This window comes from Lagopus leucura, unplaced genomic scaffold, assembly GCF_019238085.1.
Source record: "Lagopus leucura isolate 7727_CA_CO unplaced genomic scaffold, USGS_WTPT01 210-0_obj-0_obj, whole genome shotgun sequence".
Taxonomy (NCBI): Eukaryota; Metazoa; Chordata; class Aves; order Galliformes; family Phasianidae; genus Lagopus; species Lagopus leucura.
Genome location: NW_024968683.1, coordinates 19,930 through 40,002, shown reverse-complemented (window position 1 = coordinate 40,002; position 20,073 = coordinate 19,930). Strand labels below are relative to the sequence as shown.

The window sequence follows — 20,073 nt, the reverse complement described above, 5'->3', positions numbered from 1 at the left end:
TCTGTAAGTGGTTGTGGTTGGGATGGCTGGGGATGAACTTGGAGACCTTGGAGGTCTTTTCCAACCTTCATGATTCCATGATTCCATGATTCCATAAGTGGTCATGGTTGGGATGGGATGGGGTTGGACTTGGTGACCTTGGAGGTCTTTTCCAACCTTCATGATTCCATGATTCCATGATTCCACAAGTGGTCATGGTGGGAATGGGTTGGGGTTGGACTTGGAGACCTTGGAGGTCTTTTCCAACCTTTACAATTCTGTGATTCCAGGATTCCAAGACAGCTATTTTCTGCACAATGAACCACTGATGTAACAGTGTGTCCGTTTTCTGCTCTCATCATTACAAAACTGTAAAGGTTTCCATGACAGACTTGGGGTTTTGAAAATCCCAGCTTATAAAGGGATTCTGAAGAAGTGCAGTGTGTTTAATTCATCAAAGGATCAACAAGGAAGTTACCTTCAGCCCATAAATACCCTATAAATACCCAAGGAAGGAAAGGATTTCCGGCTACATGAGAGCTTTCAGTTCTAACAGAAAAAGGAGAAGCAAGATTTAGCAGCCAGGAGTGAAAGATGGATAAATCCATATGAGAAATACACCACACATCTTTAATGCCAAGGGTAAATCAAGGCTGGGCACGACCCAGTAGGGCACATCAGTGGAGAACACCATCATTTCAGCACTTAGCCTTCCTCTTTTCTGCTTATTTTCTTCCGATTTATTTTTCAAAGATCCTCACTCTGAGGATGCACGCTGCTTAGAATTACATTTCAAAAGATCCCCCTGTCTGTTATCTAGATCCCTGGGTGCTCTGGCTGATTTCAAGCCTTATTCCTCACATCTTGGTTACCATGACACAGGTCCCAGCTTGAGAACGGACGTTCTGGGTATTAAAAGTAAAAGCAGTTTTGTCTCGTGAGAACATATCCTGCTCATAATATCTTTGTTTCCTTCATAACAATACCAACAGCAAGAAATTAGCCCAATTTTTATGAGCAATTAGTCTAACTACAGTAAGATTAAGAGAAGATGAAGACTCCAGCTGGGCTGCTCTCTTGCTGCAAAGTGTCTTTACAATGCACATGAGTATTTTTGCCATTTTTCATTTTATTTCATGCATGCTTGTTGAGAGAGCTTTCACTAACGGTCTGTGTAAAGCAATCCCTACCAGAGAAACGTGCACAAATCAACCCAGATGGTTCCTTGCTCTGTTCTTGCCATGAGTTGTTCTCCTCTCCTTGGTTTTCAAGAAGGAGCTCAGAACCTGGCAAGTCCCCACGCACGACAGCGACACTTACCAATGATCATGTTGGCAAAGGAGGCTGTGAGGGAGAACTGTCTCTCCAGAAACTTCCCCATGAAGGTGGCTAAGCCAGCAACCATGGCCGAGAGGTTGACCTGAGCCAACACCACCAGCAGGTAGACGGGGTGGCGAAGGTTCCTCAGCAGGACCACAGGAAAATCTGGAAGGAGAAAGGGCAGCCTGCTGCGTACAGAGGGGAACAGCAAAATACCACCCATAGAAAATGGCATAGCTTTGAAATTTCCCCAAAGTTTGGGGATTTTGGCAGTGGTGTTGGAACTGGACGATCTTTGAGGTCCCTTCCAACCCAAGCCGTCGTGGGATCCCATGGAAAACCCTGTGCAGGATTAACAATTCGGGATTGGTGAGGTCTACCAAAGATCTCCCTTATAAAAAGGCAGAACGAGTGCTTTCAGGGTTTATCATTTCAGTTATATTATGTGGTGGATTGGATGCGAAGAAGTCGGGTCGAAGCATCAGTGGTTGCATACATGTCCCAAGGAAACAGCCTCAGTTCCTTTCCCCGAAACTTTCTGCCTTGGCATGAAAAAAAAACATCTGGGAGGTCACTAAGTGTTAATTTGTTTGTTTGCTGTGGTTGAAACTGCAGTGTCCTTTCTGTTTCGGTAGTAAAGATGCTTCTCTATTAATGTTATTACTTTCAATGGTTAGGATGCATTTTTCTGAATTACAGGCAAGAAACGACGCCAGCAGATTCCCCCGAGGCCAAACTCTTGGTACTTGAGCAAAGACTTGCTGAAGGGACACTGACACCCACCAGCTGCAGACCTCCAGCCCGGAGCTGCTTCTCCCCCCATGCTGAGCCCTCGTTCTGCTCATGCCTTTGCTTTGCAGCACGTAAGCAGAGGGCATACATAAAGGCAACTTCCAGACAAACAGCAGATGAGCTTCCCAGATGAGGGCTCTGAAAGCCAATATGTTGGAGCAGAGATAAGGAATTAACAGGGAGGATTAATGCGAGGGCCTTGCTGTAAATTAACGGTGTTAATTCCCAGCAGCTCACAAACATGGGGACAATCTCTCTATCTGCTCCAGCAGGGAGAACCATCTGCCAGGAGCTGCCCCAAGCTGTGCATTCACTTCTATTGTTTTCGTCCTAAAAAGTCACATGAAGAGCAAAGACCTCTCCATGGCTGCCAGAGGGTGACCAAATGCAAAGGGAAAGCTCGCCTTCATGGGAGCATTCCCTATGAGCTCAGCATTCTGCTCCCAGGGTTGTGCAAACAGCTGGAGATGCTGGGGCCAAAGGAGGGCTCCAGAGAGAGTCCAGAGAGTGCAAGGTCCACGAGACAAGGACATGGGCATGTGGGGATGAGTCAACAGGGGGATTTTGTGATCTTGGAGGTCTTTTCCAACCCTCACGATTCTATGAGAGGGCAACGGTGGGGATGGGTTGGGGTTGGGCTGGATGAGTTTGAAGATCTCTTCCAGCCTTTGTGATTCTGTGAGATGGGTTGGTAGTTGGATAGCCTTATAGCTCCAGGTAGCCTGATATTAAAAGCATGTGGAATAAAGTCCTAAAAAACCCTTAAAAAAAAAAAATATATATATATATATATATATATAATTTTTTTTTTTAACAAAAAAACACAAAACTTGAAACCATCTTTAGGCATCACCGAGAAACCAACAGGTCACGAGCCCCAGATTTTAATTGCTTTGAAGATCACCTTTCATGGATTAATTCCCAAATTGTGCAGCAGCGGCTGAGCGTCCTCCCAGGTGCTTTCAGCAGAAGGCTGGAAATCAGCAATGGAAATTAGCGATGGAAATGACTTCTAGCTCACTGATCTCATTGCTGCGAGCAGATCCAAAGGCTGCGAATGGAGCACAGCAAAAGGAGCAGGGAGCAGCCCGAAGTCACCCAGCACATCTGTGCAGGAGCCAGGATTGCTCCCCACAGCGCTGTGACTTTCCTCGTTTTGAATAGCTCTGGTTATTGGAGCCTGCTTGTTTCTCAGGAGTTGAGCTCACTGTTTGGAAAGGTCCCCAGTGCTTTGCCCCACACACAGCCCCATCCTGTTATTGAGCCTGCGGATGGGAAAGCTCTTCCTGTCCTTGAAGTGCAGCCCCCGGGGCTCTGCAAGCTGCTCCTCACGCCTCATCCCACACAGACCCAAAGCCCAGAGACCTGACAGAGAAAATGAGAATACAGAGAACCTCATCCATGGGCCCGAGCTTGTCCTCGCTTTGAAGCTTTCATAGGGAAGTCCTGGGATGGAGGTAGAAGCAGTCTGCTGTGATCTCAGTTTGATGCGATTCCTGACGGGATCTTGATGCTTTCCTTCATCCCACCCCAAAAGGAAACCCATAGCCGTCAGCGTGGCCACATGCAGGAACACAACCTGCAGAAATGCACAGGGCTTCCTGTCCCTGTACCCCCCTGGCACCCCTTGGGATGCTGGTGGAACACCAAGAAGACGAGGCCCAACCCACATCTTCTTGCTGATGGCCATCTCCATCCAGCAGCACGCAGATGAGTCAGCTTCTAACTAATTAACTTCTAACTTCTTTCGGCTTCATCTAATCTGCCCCTGTTACGTCATCACACACCACCTACCATCCGTATTCTGGATCTGGCGAGGGTTTTGTGGGTGCAAGGATGGCACTGTAGGCTGGCACTGGGCATCACTGCAGCCCCATTTCTGTAAGCAGGAGGTATATATTGAGCTGCTGGGGCTGAGATCAGAGAATCACAGCATCACCAAGCTTGGAAAAGGCCTCTAAGACGACCAAGTCCAACCTCCAGATGTCTGAGTGAGGTCCAGCCCTGAGCTTTGCCACTGCTGGTTTTACAAAACCTTGGTCACCTCAGCAAGATTGCTTTCCTGGCCAAAATTACAGATTCTCAGGGCTCAGACTTGGGGATAAACTCTTGGCAATAATGGATTTATTATCACAGCCCTGATGCAAACCCCACACAGAGGCCAGGCACTTCCTCCTCTCCCCACCCAGGTACAGGGAGCTCATTTTTACTCATTTTTGGGGGGCAGAGAGCAGAGCATCAGTGTGAAAAATCCCAACTGACTGCCATAAATCTGCTCCCCCACGACAGCTCCCAGCAGCGGTGTGCTGGGTGAACGGTTTGCTAAATGATGGTGCAGTGAAGTCAGTGGGGGAACGGCCCCCAGGTTGGCTCTTATAGCTCAGCATTGGGCTGCAAGTGAGTGGAGCAAAGAGCAGAATGGAAACCTGCCCACGCTGGCTGTGCCTGCCCTGTGCTGACCTTCGTAAAACAAGAGAGCTTGCAATAAATGAAAGGGATAACACTTGGGAAATAGATGTGAATTGACTGCAGGGGGTCACTTTTCTTAAGTAATTGCCCAAGAACCAAATATTTATGTCAAACAAACCTGACCCGTAGCCTCAATAGACCCAAGCCCAGCTGATTCCCTTCAGTTCTAAGTGCATCTCTAAGCCCCCCGACTTCCAAACAAGCTCATTGCTCTGGATTAATTCCAGCCTGCACAGACGTGTAGCTGGCTTTAAACGCTCAGACCCTGGCTGCAGCCATCCCCTGCAGGACAAGCAGGGCAGCGTGGCTGTCACGTTGTCACCAGGCTTGACAGACAGGAGCTGAGGAGGTTTTGGGGGCAGGACTGTGATCACTTGGAAGCTGAGCAGTAGCAGATGGTGGTACTCAAGCAGCAAACCCTGCTCTAACTGGGCACGCCTCTCCCTTCTCGTGGCTCTGCTGTGGGTTTGCCCCCTCTTCCTTGCTAGATTTGGTTCTGGTGCAGGGTTTGGGTTCCATTTGGCTTCCACTTCCATTGACCAGATGAGCCATGAAGCCAGGCAGTGCTGAGTGCCCCCACTCCCAGACAACGAGATGGGGCTGAGCCCCTCTCATACGATGCTTGAATCAGCACAGGCTGGGCTGTGGGTTGTGTGCAGACAAGGAGGAAATCTGTGAATTGCATTTGAGCCAGCAGGATGCCTACCTGCATCCTGAGGGCTGAGCACAGGGAGGAATACCCCTCTTTCCTATTAGCATTGACAGGATGGATGAACGGGACACTGCCCATTGCCAGGATGGGTGGACGTGCAAGCAGGGAAGACACAGAATCACAAAACAATTTAGATTGGAAAAGACCTCCCAGGTCACCCAGTCCAACCATCAGTCTGGCCTACTGAGTGCCATCACCAAACCACGTCCCTTAGTGCCATGTCCGTGTGTCTTTTTGATACCTCCAGGGATGGGGACAGCACTGCTGCACTGGACACCTGTTCCAGTGCTTGAAGCCATGATGGACCAGCAAGAGGATGAGGTCCAATGCATGCTTTCTTTCCCATGCACTCAGCTCCCTCACTCAGACCACTGATAGAAACAAACTCCCCGCCAAGCCACAGACTTACATTTGATGAACTGGAGTAGGGAGAGGTTTTGCACGTGCTCGGACCTCGACCTGAGCTGGCGGAGCACATCCTTGCTCTTCTTGCTGCTGATCTCCTTCCCACTTGTCACCTGTGGACAGGTAAGAGTTGATCAACACCAACATTCCCACCCAGCTCACCCTTCCCACAGCTGTGCTGAAGGAAGAAGGGGAAATCTCCCTTTGGAATCACAGCCTGGGGAAAGCAGAGGGCAGCCCACCCTCCACAGATGGAGCTTGTGATGCTCTGCGTCCTGCCAGCAAATCCTGTCATCAGGATGAGAGCATCCATGCAGAAGTCTGCATGACAGGGCCTTTTATTCCCCTTTTCCCCACAGGACTGAATTGTATTTCATAAATATCTATGGGCACACAAACCCAAGAAACCATGTACACCTGAGCAAGGTGTACCTAAATGAGGCAAAGGGAGCTCTCATTTGGGATGGAGGATGTGGATTTCTCCTGTTTTGGATGGAGGATGAGCATTTCTCCTCAGTGGAGATGGAGATGGGGACGCAGAGGCAACGATGGGGATGTGCCAAAGGCTCTGGGTTGTGCTGTGCAGCTGCAGACCCCTCACCTCTCTCAGCCTCTTTCCACTGTTCTGGATTATGAGAATCCCAGCTGAATTCTAGCAACTCTGCTCTCTTCTGGTGCCTTTATAGGTTTTGCCCCTAAGAACAACAGCGTGAAAGGGATATCCTTTCCCTCCATGGAAGGGACCTCCATTCTGGGGATCAACGCAGCTGCAGGGCAGATGTGTCCGGGTCTCGGTGCTTACAGCCCTAATTTAGTGTCAGTTGATGGTTGGAGCTTTGTAAGGATGGGATCCACACCCTGCCTGTCCCGCTGCCACCACTCCAAAGCAGAGAGAAAGAGAGGTGGGACGTGGGGCCCTTGGATCACTCCAGCTCCATCCCGACCCCCTTAGGAGCCATCCAAGAGCAGCACCCTACATCCCTGCACACCATCCTGCACCAGCAAGAGGGAAGCCAAGGGAGAGGGGAGTTTTTTGGATGCACTCGTTCTGCAGGTTTTTACTGGTGGGATGAGGGCATGAAGTAGGTGAGAAGTGCTACTACAGAAGCATTACATGGAGAGGGAGCTCAGGGGGAGCGTGGTTTGATGGAAAACCACAGCTTATTTTCAGCCAGCGGCCCTGGGAGCCACGTCTGACATCCCACATCAGCTAACGTGAGTCAGACAAATGAGTTCATCTGATGGAAATTAGATGTTCTACATTCCCTACAAGAGCTGGATGGTTTGTTGGTTGAAATGAGCTCTTTTTCTCTGAAAGCACGACATTAAACACTGGAAAGGTCACGATGTCCCGTGCTGAGAATGCCACTGTCTCTTCTGAAGTCTCTGCACAGCAGCAGTGGGATCTGTGCAGCTCCTTCTCCATGTGCCATCGGTAGAGCACAGAGGTTGATATAATCATTTCAAATGCACAGATACAAATCCAGTTCCTCCCGCTTTTCCATCAGGACCAGACAGGCAGGAGCAAAAACCACAAGCATTTGTCAAAAACGAATTCAAGCTGTTGCTCCCTGCAGCTTTCCCAGCTGACAGCTGCTGTCGTTTCAGAGTGGGAACAGCATGCAGGGCTGCACACCCAGAGCCAAATCCACATCCCCAGTCCTCGACATCCCCCCAGCCTCTGTGTAAACATGACAGATCCGTGTGCATCTCCATACAAGGAGCAAAGCCCTGGAGGAGAACGCAGGATGCACTGGCTCAGATTCACAATATATTCCTGCAGGAGGAAATGCATTCCTGAGGGGTGAAGCAGGAAAAGTGGGAAAGCAAGCAGGGAGGGAGCGGGTCCTGCCTGCCGTGGGGATTTCAGTGTTGCATCATGCATTGGCATGCTGACATCACTGGGTAAAACAACGCAGGTTGGTGGCTCGGCGCTTCCCAGCCATCTGCTGAGGTGTCTTGCCAAAGGAAAACAACCAAAAGTAGGAAATGTCGTGCAGAATGGCCCCGTGCTCTGTTTTTTTTTTAAGGGTTGTTCCTTAAAGGGCTCGATGGACCGGGCTGCCGTTGCATCCTTTGCTTCTGCAATGGGGTTTTGTCTAACGCTGTCAGGCTTCTTGGGATGGTGAAGGAGGCAGCTGGGCTTTTGAGGGGTCTTGGTTGGGTTTCCCAAGGAAGCACCAGCAAAACCATTGGCTCATGCACTCACTGAGGCTGGAAAAGACCTCCAAGGTCCCCAACCCACCCCACCATCCCACATCCCTCAGTGCCACATCCCCACTGCTCTGGAACATCCCCAAGGATGGTGATCCCCCCAGTCTCTCTGGGCAGCTGTGCCAGTGCCTGATCACTCCTTTGGAGAGGAAAACGTGAGCATGGTGCCATGTGAGCCCATCTCTTCTTGTCCCATTTCCATGCACAGACACGAATAAATCAGACACAGCGGAGCAGGGCTGGGAGCCAGGGGAAGAGCAGGACCTGCTTTGCAGATGGAGGTGGCTACTGCAGCCTGGTTTCATGCGGATACACCATGGGAAGAAGGGGATAAATGACCAGCTTTGTGACATACAGATTTTCTGTGCTTAATTTGGGGTTTCCGGCAGATTTCCCCTCTGGCTGAGCTGAACCTGCCACTCCAGGCACAGTGCAAAGCAAAGCCAGCAAACCTATTTAGGTGTTGCACAAACAAAACGTGAAACCTCATCGCCTGGAAAAGCACCCACCTCCCTCCTGACAAGGTCGTGTTCCTTACAAACGCTCCTCTGTGTCTCTTCCAGCAGACATGGGTCCCCCAGGGTCCCATTTCCTTGAGTGCTGAAATAGCCATCCTGCAGCCTTGCTCAGGTGGAGCCAGGTGATTATTTTTAACTCTTCCTGTATTTGACATTCCATTGGGAAAATCCAACCACTGAGATCAACACTTTCCTGTAACGCAGCTGCTTCTGCACCACTGCACTCTGCCACCTGCCCTCCGAGTGCTCCCCAAATGTCCTCTATTTCCAGGCTGGTGCTTAGAGGTTTTAATGGAGAAGGGGGCTCTGGGGAGAAAGAATCTCAACAAATGCTTGGATTCCCCTGCCCAGCTCTTTAACCTCTGGCCAGCAGCTGACAGCAACAAAAGGAGCTGATCATTGAAAGTTCCCTGTGGGTTCTTTTCCTTTCTCCGTGCCCTGGAAGCAAACCGTGTCACTGCTGGATCAACGTGGGAGGATTCGGATAAATGTGGACTATTTGTCCCAAGAGAGCAATGGGAGAAGTTATTTTTCACTTCCTCTCCATTGCAGGAGGTCCCTGGGACAGAAAAAGGCAAGTCACTGCCATCCCACAGCATGGGACCTGGGAAGTTCCCTGCTGATCTGTCTGCAGGATGTTGTCCTTGGTTTGCCAATTCCTGCCCCATAGTGTGAGGCACTGCTGAGATCGTAGAATCATAAAATTGCTCAGGTGGAAAAGACCTGCAAGACCATCAAGTCCAACCTCGACCTAACCATACGACCCTAACCCTGACAACACAATGCTGAATCACCCAGTCATGAGATGGACGGGTTTAAGCATGGAAGAAGGGAGGTGACATCCCAAACCTCTGCTCTGCCACATAGGTCTCCTACCTTGGTGTTTCCCTTTGCCTTCAGGCATCTCCTCAAACATTTCAGGGGTGAATTACAAGTGAGAGCTGAAGGGATGGGCAACAGGGGATTCATCTCACCCAGGGACAAAGCAGAAATCCCAGCAGATGCTCTTTGGGGGCCAACACAGAGCCATTGCACTGCTGCATATCCTGAGAGCTCCTACACTGCCCACCCATCCAGCCCTGCCATGAAATGCCCCCCAAAATCCACTGCAAAGGCACGAATCCTCTGGCCACCCCTGTTCTCTCCCTCCTATCTTTGGTGGCATGGTTCCTTTCATATTTGTGCTTCCTTACAGCCCTGATGTTTCACTTCTCCAAGCTGATCCAACACACGTGGGGCATCGGGATGAAGAAGGACGCAGCACAAAAGAAGCTTTGTCTCAGTCATCTCTTCTGGTGTGCTCCACATGGATGGGCTACGCTGGGCTTGGGGCTGACAAAGGGTGGATGGCAGCATCCTGTTCTCCCTCTTCAACAACGCCAGAGTTTAAATAAACAATGGAAATCCAGCATGTCAGAAGGAGAACAACAAATGCTCCAGGTCCATCTCCACGTGGTGCAGCCACGGAAGGAGTAAGAATGAACTGAAGATGGTTTTTCCAGGAGAGGTGGGGAAGCGCCGGCCCTGCTGCAGTGAGCTGCATTGGGAGAACCAGCAGAAGTCAGGATGGTTGGAAAAGAGGGCTCCTCGGGTTGGAGAGGTCCTCGGCACAGTGCTGAACAAGGTTAGTGCTTCCTCTTTTGTTTCAGGTGCTGAGAGGGCACCTTTTCCCCTTTCAGACCCGGGATGGATGGTACAGCACTGACCCAACTGCCTACTGAGGAACTGGAAGATGCTCAAGGTCTGGGGCAAAACCGTGAGAAATGAAGGCAGCATTAAACTGGGATGACTGGAATAAAACTGGTCTTGACTGGAGGCAGTTTGTCCACTAAAGGCCTTTTCTTCTTATCTTCAACTTGAGACGATGACAACTTTACGGCTTCGCTGTGGTTGTCCCTCCAGCAGTGTTATTCAGGATGCTAGAAATGCACTGATGGGTTTCAAAGCAGGGGAACCAAAAAAAGCACTGATGGAGAGATTGATTCATGAGAAAAAAAAAGATCAAAGGAGCAAACTCTCATTAGTGTTAACACGAAGTGCAAATGTCCTTCCAAGAACTTCAAAGGAAAGAAGCCGTGAAGATGAAACGTGGCTGTAGAATGAAAATCCTCCATCTCTCTTGGCCAATGAACCAGAGATGTCTGTGGGATGGTGTCCATTGGGGAGAGTGTGCTGTGGTCTGGAGGGATGACCATGAGCTCAGGTGAGGTGTAGAGAGTGAGCTGGGAGAAAGAAAATGAAGGCATGAGGACTCCCCTTTGCCTCACAGGGCTGCAGCGTTTCTGGGAACCCAACAGGGGTAGAACACGACATCCCCCCCAAAAAAGCCCAGCTGGTCCAACTGGTGACACTTCACAAGCAGGAGGAGCCCAAATCCCTTGAAGAATCACTTGTTGATGTGGTATTTCCAGAGAAACGAAGAGCTGTTCTGCACCAGGAGGTGCACGTGCTTGTTTAGACAAGTGTTAGCATTCTGAGATGAAATCTATGTGAGAGGCAGCCAGACAGGCTGCAGCATGACCATGACATTGAAAAGAATGCAATTTCACCAACCAAGCACCTCCGTGGGACTCCGACAGCGAAAAGAATCCCCAGCCTTCCTGTGTCACACCTCCTTTATAAGAACAACATGCTTTGAGTCGTTCTCTGCCATGCTCTGTTTGCCAGAAAGCCAGAACCACAGCCCAGCACAGCAACTGGGAAGCCCAGCAGCTGTTTTGTGTGCTGGCACAAGTATGCATTTGCTCACCAGGGATCCTGAGAGGTTGAGACCCCACTGGAAGCACTGAGGTGTGAGCAAAGCTGGGTGCTGCAACCCTGCGTGCAAGCGAGTGCTGAAAAAATGGGGTTTAGCAGTGGAAATGAGACAAACTACCCACCAGCCTCAGTATTTCAAACACAGCCAGGGCACTTCTCAAGAAAGCTGGGGATGCATTGTTCCATTGTCTGTATTTCCTATGAAACAGGATTGACTTCCTCATCAGATACATAGGAAACGGGCCAGCAGCGTCACAGCTGCCAGCAGCTCCCAAGATGGACAAGGCAGAAGGAGGACCATTCCTTCCCCTGGGATGTGGGGAGTGCAGCTGGGCCAGGAGGGTGAGAAAGCAGGACCTCCATCACACAGGGCTTTCCTGGTTCTATATTCTCCTGCACAGAAGCGCTGCTTTGGTGTCCCCCCATGAAGTCATCACATCCGTTGAGCTGCTTGCACGTGGCTGGGTTTCACTCAACTGGGCTGTGCTTAGCACAGAGCCTAAGCAAGAACAACTGATGCTGGATGTGAGGCCAAACCACAGCTCACGTGGAATCACAGAATCATTAAGGTTAGAAAAGACCACAAAGACCATCGAATCCAACCATCAACCCATCCCCACCACGTCCACTCACAGAACCACGGGATCATTAAGGTTGGAAGAGACCTCCAAATCCATCGAGTCCAACCCCAACCCACCCCCACCCTCTCCACTCACAGAATTGTGAAGGTTGGGAAGGACCTCCAAGACCATTAAAAGTCCAATCGTTGACCCACCCCCACCTTGCCCGTACACCACGTCCTTCCTTGAGGAAGGATGTTTGTGTGCAATGCCACAGGAACCATCTCCAGCCCCTCTCCTACCTCTTTTGGCATTTCCCGTGGGAAGAAGAAATAAGGCACTGCGGACACGGCCACGAGGCTGGCTGCCACCAGGAAGCCGAGCCACCAAGCACCAACCCACCGTGGGTCTTTGTTGGTCAGCAGGACCTCATCTGCAGCACAAACAGATGGAATGGTGTTTAGTCCAAGTCCCACAGTGCAACGAAGGCGTGATGCTGAGTGGCCCCAGGCACCCAAGACAACGGTGTGCTCCATGGAGGAGGTTCCCACCCTGGGGACCATCAGTTCTGAGGTCCCTGAAGGTGTACTAAGTAAGGGTGTAGCTGCCTTTCAGAGAGACCTCAGTAAATTGGAGAGCTGGGGAAGGTGTCAGGAAGGGTCGGGCTGAGTGTTAGGGAAAGGTTCTGCTGCATTGGGCAGTGGGCATGGGGCTGAGCTGCTGGAGCTCAGGGAGCTCTGGGACACAGCTCTCAGCCATAAGGTTGGGTGGTGAGGTGCAGGACCAGGAGCTGAGCTCACTGGTCTTTGTGGGTCCTCTCCAACTCGGGATATTCCACGGTTCTGTAGAAGCATGGAATCACCAAGTTTGGAAGAGACCTCCAAGGTCACCTAGTCCACCTACCACTGACATTTCCCTACTAAACCGCGTCCCACGGTACAACATCCAACCTGGCTCGTGCCGTGCTACCAATCACAGAACAGTTTGTGTTGGAGGGGACACTTAAGGGTCGCCCAGTTCCAACTCTGTGCTGTGGGTTGGACTGTCACCCACCCAAACATTTTGCCCAGGGTCCCATCTCAGCTCGCTCCTCAGCAACGCAGCACGATGGGGACGGATGGCTGAGCAGAGCTGCTGCCCTCACCCACCTCCAGCCACTTTGTCGATGTCGACGTAGAAACGCAGCATGCCAGAGCCCAGCATGAAGCCCACCCCAGGCCCAACCACGGTCAAGGAGAACAGGATGCCTGCAGGGAAGAGAGCAGAGAGGGGCTCAGCCCCGTGCAAAGAGGCTGTGGGGGCTGCAGATGTCTCCCACCACACCTGCCCCCACTGTGGGCTGTTTCCCAGCAGCTTTCTCACCTCTCTCCTATTGAGATCTATCCTATCTATGGGGATAACAACCCCGTGCTTTCCAGGCTCCTTGTGCAGGAAAGGTTTTGCAAAACTCAGATGTTTCCTTGCTACTTTTCTCCAGCCTGCTCAGCAAGTTGAAATTCCCCCAGGGAGCCAGATGTGCCCTTTGACATCATAAATCTACACAAAGCCAAGTTGTTCAAGGGATTTTTTAGTTCATCATGCCACGTGTGTTAATTTCCATTGCCAGTTTACTGCCCGCCCTTTGCAGGGTGAAGGTGATAACAGTTATCAGCAAACCCTTCGATGTGAATTGCCGATGCAAACTATAAACATGCTGAAAGTCCCGCTCCCATTCTTTTAAATGAGCTCCAAAGGTCTGGAGCAAAATTTAGAACCACGGAATGGTTTGAGTTGGAAGGGAACCTTAAAGGCCATCTGGTCCCACTCCCCACAGCGCACAGGGACACCCACAGCTCCAGCACTGCTCAGATCCCCATCCAGCCTGACCTTGGCTGTCTCCAGAAATGGCTTATCCATTTCATAGGGCACTTCCAGCACCCTATGACAGCAGTGACCTGTTTTTGAGCCATCCTTGCAGGCCCATCCAGCTCAAAATACAGATAATAGATGCTGAAGGGCTTGGAGGACCTGCGTGGACCATCTCATCCGTCCCACCACAGTGAGACATCTCTCTCATGCATCTGCCCCCACTCGTTGCACCTGAAGGATTATTGCCCACCCTCTAGATGGTTGTTCCTGCTGTTTCAGCCTCTTATCATTTTCCCCACACCTAAAAGCAATCCCAATTGCTCCCCTAAATCACATTTTCCAGCACACCTGGTCCGTCTGTTCCTGCTACAGAGGGTTAATTCCGTTTTCCCCTCTTTCCACCACCGCCCCAGCCTTACCCAAGTAGAGGGGGGAGTTCCTCTCGCTGGCAAAGTCGTCGATGTAGGAGATCCCAAAGGGTTGGATGGGGACACCGCCGATGCCCAGCAGCACCTGGGCGATGAACATGACGAGGAGAACCTCGTGGTTCTCCCTGGCGGTGTGGGGGGCACAGATGGAGTCACTGAGGTTCCCCGAGGAGCCCATGCCTTCGGGTTGGCACAGGTCGGTGGTGTTGCTGAACACACCTGTGGGGACAAGAGAGGGTCTGAGGGTTGGTCAGGAGAAAAGAAGAGAGCGGCAAGAGTGATTTGGGTTGGAAGGGACCTTAACGATCATCTACTTCCAATCTCCCTGCAGCGAGCAGGAAAAACAGAAATATAATCATATCATAGAATGATAGAATGGCCTGGGTTGCAAAGGAGCACAGCGCTCATCCAGTTCCAAGCCCTGCTGTGTGCAGGTCACCAACCAGCAGCCCAGGCTGCCCAGAGCCACATCCAGCCTGGCTTTGAATGCCTGCAGGGATGGGGCATCCACAGCCTCCTTGGGCAACCTGAATAAGACCGTAGGGGAGGCGTTCATAACAGGATGTTTGTCATTACACCCTAAATCACCTGCAAATCCAAGTGCTCAACACAGAGCCACCTGTACCACCCACTCCAGAATGAGTGGTTAATTGTTATCCAACCACCATTTACACCCGATCCCTGCGTGCAGCCGTGAATTATTCACCTATTCCATCTTCCTTTAGTGCCCATAGCTGAGCAAACCAGCTGCTCTCTGATGAGCCAGAGAAAAAGCATTCACTGGAGGCTCCTATAGGATTTGCTGGAGCTTTGTGGCAGAACTTCATAGAGTCATAGAATGGCTTGATTGGGAAGGGACCCATGAAGGTCACCTGGTCCCACTTGTCTGCAATGCATGGGGACACCCACAGCTCCATCAGTGCCCAGAGCCCCATCCCCTGACCCTGCTTGTCTGCAGGGTTGGGGCATCCACCACCTCTCTGGGAACGGTGTCACAAGAGAGAAGTATTCTCCCTTTTCTTCTCATCCCTTCACCTTCTTTCAGGAAGAAACTCCCAATTCCACCCCGACCCTGTTCTCCATGAGTGACAGATATATGCATGCCTGTTTCTCACAAGATGTTGACCTTTAGACAGGGTCTAAACCCCAAGGAATCCCTCTCAGATGTCTCAGCTGCACATGGGCAGGAAGGGAGATGCCCCGCAAGCAGGAGATGGGCATGAAGCCGCTGCTCACCCACTGCAGATGACATTTCACCTCCTCTGCCATCCTCGCTCCTTCCCACAGCTCCAATTTCCTTCCCATAAAAAGCTTCAGGGGTCAATGTACACAGCATGCCTTATCTCAGGAAAATGAAAGTAAAGGAACAGCTGATGTGGGTCAGCTTGGTGCAGCTGATGGAAGAGATGGCTTCTGTGCTATGGGTGAGGTCAGCTTGGTGCAGTTCATGGAAGATGAGAGCCCTGATGTCTGGAGAAGGCCTTCCTGCTGCCTGGCTGCAGCATGGGACAAGGGGAACCAAACTTCATGCCCACCTCATGCCCTTCCCTCTGGCTCCAGCATACAAGTTGTCTCCTGGCTCTGCCTCCCCCCGGGCAGCTGTTGCCATTGGGCACTGAGATGGCTTAATTCGCTCATTAAAACTCATCTTGCAGCTGCTGACGCCTCAAGAGAAGATTGTTTCCTTCCTCTATCCCAAAAGGCATAAAATAAGTTCCTAGAGTACCTACTGGCAACGGACTGGTCGTACTCATAGGGTCCTGTGATGAAGTGAGGGAGGGACATGAGGAACCCAGCCAAGGAAACCAGGATGGCACCGCAGCCGATGAAGCGGGGCCGGTGCACGCGGCTCCCAAAGTAGCTCATGAAGACAATCAGCAGCGTGTTCCCCACCTGCAGCAGGACACAAAGCAAGAAGCCTCAGAAATGCCAGCAGAGGAGCGTGGGAGGAGCGTGGATGGGAGAAGTGAGCAGGGCTCACCTCGTTGAAGGACGCGAGCAGCCCTGATGTCTTGCTGGAGAGGCCGTAGCGTTTCTCGATGGTTGAGATGGAGCTCTTCAAGTAGCTGGAGACCAGGAGCTGGGAGAGCTGCAGCAGCCCGTGGCAGAACACAAAGAACTGCTGACACAAAACGAGAGCATCAGGCACCGTCACTGCGAGCTGCAACACTGCAACAAAAGCGTTTGTGCAACTCCTGCACTAAGGCACGGTCATGGAACACAAACTAGCCAATGTGGGATCATAAAAGGCAAGTCCTGCTCGACCAACCTCGTCTCCAACCTTGCAAATCTTATGGGGAGCAGATGAGGGAACTGGGATGGTTTAGTTTGGAGAAGAGGAGGTCAGGGGAGACCTCACTGTGCTCTTGAAAGGAGGTTGTGGTGAGGTGGGGGTCAGCCTCTTCTCAGGTAACAGCGACAGGACAAGAGGAGATGGCCTTCAGTTGCACCAGGGGAGGTTCAGGGTGGATATTAGGAGAAATTGGTTCCCCAAAGAGTGGCTGAGCATTGGCACAGCTGCCCAGGGAGGTGGTGGGGTGTTCAGGAACCATGGGGCTGTGGCAATGAGGGATGTGGTCATTGGGCACGGTGGGGGTGCTTTGGGTTTGGGTGTGGGGATCTGAGAGGTTTCTCCAGCCCTAATGGTTCAATGGAATATTCTCTCTGCTCCTGCCAGCAGTGGTTTTCTGAAGTTCAGTCGCCACCATCGAGTAGATCTCTGCTCAGAATTACCAGAGGGTGAATGCTCGTAAGGAGGGTTCATTTCTTCAGCAGATAAATGGCTTTGGATCAACAAATCCTTTCACCTGGGCTGCTGCTCACTTGTGTTGGCCTTGACCTGAGGTCTACAGCAGGAGTTGTGCAGCCCTCCTATACCCAGACCAGCCAGCCTGACCCCAGCAGCCGCCCCGGTGCTGGCAGGAGATCCAGGATGGGAATGAGCCCTTCCAAACATGGCAACGAGCAGCTCCTCTCGAGAAAGTCAGGAGGAGGTCAGGGAGGGGAATTCAGTTCTCCAGTTTCCCCCCATTTTTTTTTTTTTTGTTCATTTTTAGCTCTTGCTAAGATTTGGATGCAAAGGGTTTTACCTTCTGTTGGAAAGCGGGATGGCTCTTCTTCATTTCCAGAAGGAAAACTTGTCAAAGACTGCCAGCATCCCAGAACAAAGCCCTGAGCCCATCTCCTGCCAAGTTTGGGATGGATCTGTGGTGTGTGCACAGCTGCCCCAATAAACTCACGCCTGAGGGCAGCCTCCATCCTCCTGCTCCTCGCACAGAAGCATTTCTCCTTCATCAAACCATCCCAGGAGGGATGGAGGCTCCCTTCACCACATCTCTGGCACTCAGTAAAGGGAGGGAGGTGATGGCCAATCTCTTACCCTGCTGCCACGTGTCTCACCACGTCCTTTCCCAGTCTCCAAAGGAGTTCAGACCACCTCAGCACCCTAAGGAGCACCAGGGTGTGGGTGCCACAACCTTCAGCCACATGTCGTCATCCTGCACAGCAGGACGCCAGCCAGATAGGATGGGCAGAATAAAGCACAGAAAAGGGAGATGCCTGCACAGGACTCCACGTGGCTGGGTTACAGCTCTGGACAAAGACCCCAGTGCTTCTGGCTCAACCACCTGCTGGTTATTTATCCAGCAGGAAAAGAGGAGCAGGCTGGTGGCCATTGGATCTGCTGGAGAGACAGGCATCCCTGCTGCCCTTCTGCAGGGATATCCAGGTGTTCACGAACCCCTCGCCCCTTCCCCATCCCTTCCCACTTCTTGGAGCACAGGTTGTGATTCCTGGCCCTCGATGCCTGGGATGTGACACCACGCATCCCCATCTCCTTCATTCCAGCTCGCTGGATTTGGGGTTTGGTTCTGTCCCAGCAGTGAGGTCTGTGATTGCAATGAAAGCAATGGAAGCAGGCTGGGGGCATTCTCTGGTGCTAATGTCATGGCAAAAATAGCCAGCAGTCATCCTACCAAGTGCCCCAAGCACACACAACAAGGGGGCTTCACCAAAGGCAAGGGAGGGGGTTCACGAAAAACATTGGGGTTTAACCAGAAACAATGGGGTTATGACAAAAACGAGGGGGTTTCAACCCAAACAAGGGGCTTTCACCAAAAATAAAGGGGGTTCAACCAAAACAAGAGGTGTCAGTCAATAAAAGGGGGGATTTCAACCCAAACGAGAGAGCTTCCCCAAAAATAAGGGAGTTTAACAAAAGCAAGGGGGGTTCAGTCAAAAAAAGGGGGGTTCAACCAAAACAATAGGGTTTCAACCAAAGATGGGGGGCTTTACTGAAAATAAGAGTTTTTTCACCAAAAAAAAAACCCCTAAGGGTTCAAAACAACCAAGAGGGTTTCCACCAAAATGAGGGGGTTTCACCCAGAGTGGAAACGGTCCCCAGGCCTCAGCTTCCTATTCTAGGGGGAAAGAGGCAGCCGGCCCTGGGCGATGCCACATAGGCAGCACACTGCAATCCAGAGCCCCGGAGATCCCTGATCTGCTGGGAATCTGGGGATGAAAACATCTCCCTGGGGCTTTCCAGTGATGGAAAGGAATCTCATGGGGGAACAAAACTCAGAACTGGAAGAAGGACCCAGGGAGGGAGCAGGAGCCACTGGAGATCTGCAATGGTGTAACCACTGCAGGATCCTTTGGGAGAAGCAAAGGGAAGGAAACTCAGCACAGCTTCCTGAGGTGGACGTTGATAGCAGAAGGACTGCTTTGCTCTTTCATTGAACGTTTTGACCTTTTTTCTCCAGCACGTGACTTTTATGAAATGACTGTTAGCGAGCAAAGGTTGAAAAGCAAGGAGCAAGCAAACACAAAGAGCACTGCCCAATTTTTTTTTCCCAAGTTCTGCAGTGATTTTAAGGCAACAAGTTTTGGGGGGGAAAAAAAAAGCATCTCAGCAAAACTCAGTTGTTTGCAAAATCTGGAAGAACTTCTTCACTTCCCATTCCTCCACGGTGGTGATTTGCTTTTCTTGGGCAGCCAAATCTTGCAAATAAAGCTCTGTGAGGCCACATCTCCTCTTTGTGCTCCTCCGGGAGTCACTGCCCTGACCGCAGGGCATCGTTAGGCTGGGGAATATCTTAGAGAACAAATAAACAGAGAGTGGGGTAATTGCTGGTGTCCGATTCCCAGTTTGCACCATTGCAGTTGTGCCCCAGCACGATGTCTGCCACGGGGTCCCAAGGGTTCCTCCAATGAGGTCCTATCAGTCTTCTTCTTCCCTTTGGGGCAGAAGACCACCAGGGCTGGACACGTGAGGATGCAGATGATACCTTACAGTCGTCTCAGCTGGGGCAGGGAGATAGGATGTGAAACAGGGCCTCTGTGTCATCCTTCTGTGCCATTTAGTTGTTTCAGACCGTGACTTGGGACCAGTGGGATAAACTGGCCTGGGTCAGATGGGCATCATGACAATGAATCCTCCAGATTTATTGTTCCAGGAGCTCAGGAAGCCCCATTATTTTAATATGTATGAAATCTGGCTGAGAGGCAACCTTCCTGCAGCTGAAGGCCATCCTCATAAGTGACCCCACCAGCCCGTGGAACCACAGCTCCTCCTGCGCTGAGCATCTCCACCATCCACAATGGAGTTGGAATCGCAGAATCATAGAATTGTTAGGCTCATGGAGCCACAGAATCATTAAGAATCAGTAAGGTTGGAAAAGACCTCTGAGGTCATCAAGTCCAACCCCAACTCATCCCCACTGTGCCCGCTTATAGAGTCATTAAGGTCAGGGAAGATTACTAAGATCATCAAGTCCAACTTTCAACCCATCAGTTGGGGAAAAGATCACTGGGATATGAGGTGGGTCTGCAGGCACATGTTCCTCATGCCTGACAGCTACACAGACCTCCCAGAAGCAACCCCAAAGGCAGCTGCTCAGCATCTCCTCCTCATTAAGGGCCAAGCCACACTGACATCCCCCCCCCTTATAAATTGGCAGTGTGCTAACGACTCGAAAACTCCAACTGAGTGCTTGCGTAGGCTGAGGAAGGAAGGGAGAGGCTTTTTAATGCAATTTACGTAAACATTTGATGCCTCCCAAATGACTCCTCTG

At 51.2% G+C, this 20,073-nt stretch overlaps 1 protein-coding gene across 2 annotated transcripts in view; it reads right to left on the bottom strand.

The window, feature by feature from the left end:
* SLCO2B1 (solute carrier organic anion transporter family member 2B1) overlaps nt 1–20,073 on the bottom strand; it is a 39,617-nt gene that overhangs the window by 6,830 nt on the left and 12,714 nt on the right. The window contains exons 3-9 of one of the 2 annotated variants that reach the window (XM_042894671.1): nt 15,984–16,121; nt 15,733–15,895; nt 13,994–14,221; nt 12,875–12,973; nt 12,029–12,159; nt 5,682–5,790; nt 1,300–1,464 (exon numbers count right to left, since the gene is read on the bottom strand). In XM_042894671.1, the coding sequence (XP_042750605.1) occupies nt 1,300–1,464; nt 5,682–5,790; nt 12,029–12,159; nt 12,875–12,973; nt 13,994–14,221; nt 15,733–15,895; nt 15,984–16,121 (1,033 nt within the window). Of the gene's footprint in view, nt 1–1,299; nt 1,465–5,681; nt 5,791–12,028; nt 12,160–12,874; nt 12,974–13,993; nt 14,222–15,728; nt 15,896–15,983; nt 16,122–20,073 lie in introns of those variants that run through there. The other variant, XM_042894672.1, reaches the window with a different exon arrangement.